A 5,000-nucleotide genomic window follows, 5' to 3' on the forward strand; every position below is an offset into this window, starting at 1 on the left:
TTGATGTCACGTGTGATTCGTGCACGACTGCACCGGAGACGATTCCTAGTTTGATGTGATTTATGTAGAATGGACCAAACGAGGTTCTTTCTTGGTCATAATGATCATCTCGGCCCCATCAGCACACAACTGGACACCGCTGAAGATCATGGGGTCCGGCCGTCAGAGGAACATGGCGCCTCTCATCCTCCCCGAATCCGTCCTACCACTTCCTGCTTAGCAGAAGCAAGCGTCGTGATTGGCTGACATGCGCGGGGTCTTGTCCATGTCAGCCAATCACGACGCCTTGTTCACCAGCCCGCGCAGAAGAACTTGACTTCCACTGACAGTAACCACCGTCGTGTGGTACAGCGTGTCGTCAAATCTTTCATTTCAATTTCATCTGACTCAGTAAAACTTTCTAATGACCAAAACACAGCTGCCGGATGTGACGTCATCAACCCGCGGCAGGTCGGACGCGCTCGGTGACGGTGGTGGTCGGACGCACTGTTGTCACTGCCCTATTTGCTTCTTCATCCCGTTTTGCTTCCAGGGCTCAGGCTTATGGCGTCATTTCCTGTCCGCATGCGCACGTTGGTATTTCAAGACGTCATTTCCTGTCCACATGCGCACATGGGTGTAGCATAAATTAGAATAAAATGAGCAACGTCATTACGCCACGCCTCACTACACGCTTGTTTTTCATCAAGAGAAGCAGACTTTGAATTACTAAAGTACTACGCCCACGCATTAACTGTATTTTAACCTTATTATATATATATATCACTACATTTGACTTGTATTCAACAATTCAGATATTTTAACAAGATTTCAGATGAAATAATTGGATCTTTCTGTGCAATTTGCACGCAGTTTTCTATCTTGCCTACGAGGTCTCAGTTCATATGAGTATATACTCTTCTTCGTCTTGAAATACCAATGTGCGCACGCGGACAGGAAATGGCGTCATAAGCCTGAGCCCTGGAAGCAAAACGGGATGAAGAAGCAAATAGGGCAGTGACAAGGCCAGTGACAGGCGCTTTCAGTGTGGGCCACGATTTTCATTTGGTCAGTGTGGCATTTTCAGACCCAATGATGATCGTTGTGATGACGCTAGTGTCCAGCGGCGAAAGCGTTTGTGGGTAATGTAGTTAGTAGTGACAGACACGCGGCGCACGGAGGCAAGATGGCGGGCGTGGAGCTGCTGTCGGAGCAGGGCTACCGCCAGGATGGACGGCGAGCGGCGGAGCTGCGGAAGGTCCAGGCTCGGATGGGCGTGTTCGCTCAGGCGGACGGTTCCGCCTATCTGGAGCAGGGAAACACCAAGGTCCTGGCTGTTGTCTACGGCCCGCACGAAGTGAGTGGAGAGCCCCGCCTGAATGAAAGACATGACAACATGGACGTCCAGTAGCGTACAGGTCACAACCGAGCACGTGAGGTCAGGTCTTCTGTCGCGTGACATGTGAGGTGCCGTCCGTCTCAACGGCAGCGGTGTCGGTCACAGACACGTCCCATGATGCTCTGCGGCAGCTGAGTTCGGCCACGATCAGGGGCTCGGAACCTGTCTGATCTGGGCCCACCTTTCCCAGAACAAGTGTCTCCATGAAATGTTCTAATTCATTGTCAAACCTGCTCCAGCAGGGAACAGTGTGTACTGTAGGGGGCGCCACCACTTCCTTCTTCATTGTTTCTTTCCAAGAGCTTCTCCATAGTTGGTGACTCTCGCAGATGAGCAGCGGTCAGGTCAGTTCACTGACTCACTGCTGCCACCACACCTGGCTCATGGGTTAGAGGCGAGCGTCTGGCGGTCCTCTAGGAGGCGCTCGCCGCAGCACCACGGTCAAGAATCCCTGCCCCAGATGACCTTCCGGAGACCTCCATGTCTGAGGTGGTGGTCCTCGGTTGGACCGCCGGTGTCTTGGCTGCTGAGACCTGGCCGGTGTTTGGTCCACGTCATGGCTGTGGTGTCTCTCCTGTAGATGCGCGGCTCTCGCGGCAGGACCCTGCACGACCGGGCCGTCATCAACTGCCAGTACAGCATGGCCACCTTCAGCACGTCCGAGAGGAAGCGCCGGCCACACGGCGATCGCAAGTCCACCGAGATGAGTCTGCACCTGAAGCAGACGTTTGAGGCGGCCGTGATGACGCAGCTGTATCCGCGATCCCAGATCGACATCTACGTCAAGGTAGTGGGACGGCGTGGACTCTGTTCCCCACGCGCCGTGAAAGTGACTGTTGTCTTCTCCAAACAGATCCTTCAGTCTGACGGAGGCAACTACAGCGGCTGCGTCAACGCCGCCACTCTGGCGGTGATTGACGCCGGCATACCCATGAGGGATTACGTGTGCGCCTGCACCGTGGGCTTCGTGGACGACAGCGCCCTCGCCGATCTCTCCTACATAGAGGAAAGCGGCGGCGTGAGCTCTCTGGCTCTGGCGCTGCTGCCCCGCGGTGGACAGATCGCGCTGGTGCAGATGGACGCCAGGCTGCATCAGGACCACCTGGAGGCTCTGATCGAAGCCGCCATGACGGCGTGTAAAGGCGTCAGCAAGGTGCTGGATGAGGTGGTGCGACGCCACCTGCAGGAGGTGTCGGCGCCGGCTGGCGAGTGACTGGCGGCAGCGGACCGCTGTCACGGTGGCAGGTGAAGCGGCGGGTTCAAGGCTGGCTGCGCCAGCATCTGGCCCACAGGCGCGTGCTGCACCGTCACGAAGGGGCGGCCGCCTGTGTGAACGTTGGCGTGGGACTGGGAAGTCTTGACGGACTTCTCCAGTACAACTTGACCACCCGCTGGAGCGATGTGAATAAATGTCATATGACCGTGATGACTTGCATTCGGTTTACCTTGTTTGTCGTCCGCACTTGGAAAATCGCGCCCCCGTTTTCCATCGTCTCAAATCGTTGGTCTTTTAATTTGGCGAGGACCGGATGTTTGTCCGTCGCGTTTTTCTCTCCGGGTGGAAACGATGCGAGCCGGAAGGAGCGGCGACTGAGAGGAGCGCGGAGTCTTCCGCTTGTGAACCCTTGGTTTGGTCGGCGAGCTGCTGCTGCGGTGAGTGTCCGCGCGACGCCGTGTTTGGACGCTGGTCACTTCATGTTCGCCTCACGGTCGCGTCTAATTGTCAGAGCGAGCGTGTGAGCACCAGCCAAAGCCGTGGATTCAGCACCGTGTGTTCGACTTCGGTGCCAGGAATCATGGGGCTCCTGTCGGATCCGAACCGAAGACTCGCGCTGATCGGGCTGCTCACGCGCCTCAACGCTCCGCTGTGGTGAGTGGATTTGCATGATGAAGCGCGGCGTCACCCGAGAGACGGTCTGCGTGCTCACCGTGCCCCGCTCTGCGCGTGCCAGTGTGCTGTGCTACATGGCTGCCGTGGCCTGGTTCATGGCTCTGGCCTTCGAGCCCTTCACCCTGCGGACCTACATGTCGGAGAACGCCATGGGTTCCACCATGGTGGAGGAGCGGTTCCCCTCCGGGGAGCGCGCGCTGGCGGCTGGCCGGGAGTTCGGGGCGCACAAGCGCAGGGCCGGGTAAGTGGCCGCGGCCGCGGCCGCCGAGGGTGTGCGACTGAGTGTGTGTGCGCGTGCGCTCTGCAGCGGGATGCCGGTGGAGTGGCTGCTGAAGGCCCTGCAGTCTCGCGGCCTGGAGCCTTACAGCCAGAGCTTCTCGCGCACTCTGCCCTTCCCGGACGAGAGCAAAGAAAGATACGTGAGTAGCGAGTGGGCTTCCGTCTGGTGCGGCGCGCGCTCACCTCGCTCCTGCCGCCCGTGACAGATGGTGAAGGGGACCAACGTCTACGGGATCCTGCGAGCCCCCAGAGCTCCTCGGACCGAGGCCCTGGTGCTGAGCGCCCCGTGCAGCCCGGGCGAGAGCAACAACCAGGCGGTGGGGCTGCTGCTGGCCTTGGCCCAGTACTTCAGAGGTGAGTGAGGGGGGCGGGGGGCGCGCCGCTGCTGCTGCTGCTGACGCCCGCTGCTCTGCTGCTGCACAGGTCAGGTGTTCTGGGCCAAAGATCTCATCTTCCTTGTGCACGAGCACGACCTGCTGGGCATGCAGGCCTGGCTGGAGGGCTACCACCACACCAACAGCACAGGTGATCACGGCCCGCTGCCACGGCGCAGTCACTGGGAGTCTGATCCTGGGGTCCTCCCGCAGGCATGAGGTGGTCCCCGCTGCAGGGCCGCGGCGGCTCCATCCAGGCGGCCGTGTGTCTGGAGCTCAGCAGTGACGTGGTGACCAGCCTGGACGTGGTCCTGGAGGGTCTCAACGGTCAGCTCCCCAACCTGGACTTGACCAACCTCTTCCACGCTTTCTGCCAGAAGATCGGCGTGGGCTGCACCATCCAGGGGAAGGTAGCGGCGAGCGTCCGCCCGCCGGCCGGCCGGCCGCCGCTGACGCACTGCGCCTCTGCTCCACAGCTGCAGAGGAGCGACTGGGACGGGGTGTCGGGCTACAGCCACGCCGCGCAGACCATGATGCTGATGGTGCTGAAGCAGGCCAGCGGCCGGCCCTGGGGCCACCACGGCCTCTTCCTGCGCTACCACATCGAAGCCGCCACCGTCAAGGGAATCAACAGCTTCCGCCCGTACAAGACGGACGCCGCCACGGTGGGCAGGTGGGGCGCGGTCGGTCGGTCGGTCGGTCGGTCGGCCGGAGCGGTGCTGATCCTCCTGTGGTCTCCCGTCAGGCTGCTGGAGGGAATGTTCCGCAAGCTGAACAATCTCCTGGAGCGACTGCATCAGTCCTACTTCTTCTACCTGATGCCCTCGCTCTCCCACTTCGTCTCCATCGGCTACTACATGCCGGCCTTCGGCTTGCTGGCGGCCATCTTGCTGCTGCGTGTATCCTTGCTTGTGGCTCTGCGAGGCTTCGGCAGCCGCGCTCCACCTCGCGACTCTCGTGACTTGACCTGAAATCCAATGCAGGCATTGGACTTGTGGGTGCAACTGTCCGCTCCGAGTCAGAGGAAGGAGGAGGACGTGGGTGACGTGGAGCAGGTTTGATCATGTGACCGACTTCC

The 5,000-nt window shown here is 59.9% G+C and overlaps 2 protein-coding genes across 2 annotated transcripts in view; both read left to right on the forward strand.

Annotated features, from left to right (window-relative positions):
• The first annotated feature begins 959 nt into the window (after nt 1-959).
• Nucleotides 960-2,797, forward strand: exosc4 (exosome component 4). Its single transcript, XM_053882441.1, has 3 exons — nt 960-1,336; nt 1,959-2,165; nt 2,232-2,797. The coding sequence occupies exons 1-3, from the start codon at nt 1,166-1,168 to the stop codon at nt 2,589-2,591; spliced, it is 738 nt and encodes a 245-aa protein (XP_053738416.1). The 5' UTR covers nt 960-1,165; the 3' UTR covers nt 2,592-2,797.
• A 149-nt stretch (nt 2,798-2,946) lies between these two features.
• The window catches only part of gpaa1 (glycosylphosphatidylinositol anchor attachment 1), a 2,969-nt gene continuing 915 nt past the window's right edge, over nt 2,947-5,000 (forward strand). Inside the window, 10 exon segments of the mRNA XM_053882443.1 lie at nt 2,947-3,031; nt 3,106-3,248; nt 3,331-3,510; nt 3,577-3,688; nt 3,755-3,902; nt 3,972-4,073; nt 4,136-4,332; nt 4,399-4,595; nt 4,668-4,821; nt 4,906-5,000. The exon segment at nt 4,906-5,000 is cut by the window's right edge and continues 243 nt beyond it. Of these exon segments, the coding sequence (XP_053738418.1) occupies nt 3,175-3,248; nt 3,331-3,510; nt 3,577-3,688; nt 3,755-3,902; nt 3,972-4,073; nt 4,136-4,332; nt 4,399-4,595; nt 4,668-4,821; nt 4,906-5,000 (1,259 nt within the window). The 5' untranslated portion in view covers nt 2,947-3,031; nt 3,106-3,174.

This window comes from Synchiropus splendidus, chromosome 13 (assembly GCF_027744825.2).
Source record: "Synchiropus splendidus isolate RoL2022-P1 chromosome 13, RoL_Sspl_1.0, whole genome shotgun sequence".
NCBI lineage: Eukaryota > Metazoa > Chordata > Actinopteri > Syngnathiformes > Callionymidae > Synchiropus > Synchiropus splendidus.

Excerpts from the sequence above, each read along its gene's own strand:
- exosc4 (XM_053882441.1), top strand. The coding sequence starts at position 1,166 with ATGGCGGGCGTGGAGCTGCTGTCGGAGCAGGGCTACCGCCAGGATGGA. Across the intron at positions 1,337-1,958 it reads TTGTCTACGGCCCGCACGAA|ATGCGCGGCTCTCGCGGCAG; the intron begins GTGAGTGGAGAG and ends TCTCTCCTGTAG. Across the intron at positions 2,166-2,231 it reads AGATCGACATCTACGTCAAG|ATCCTTCAGTCTGACGGAGG; the intron begins GTAGTGGGACGG and ends TTCTCCAAACAG.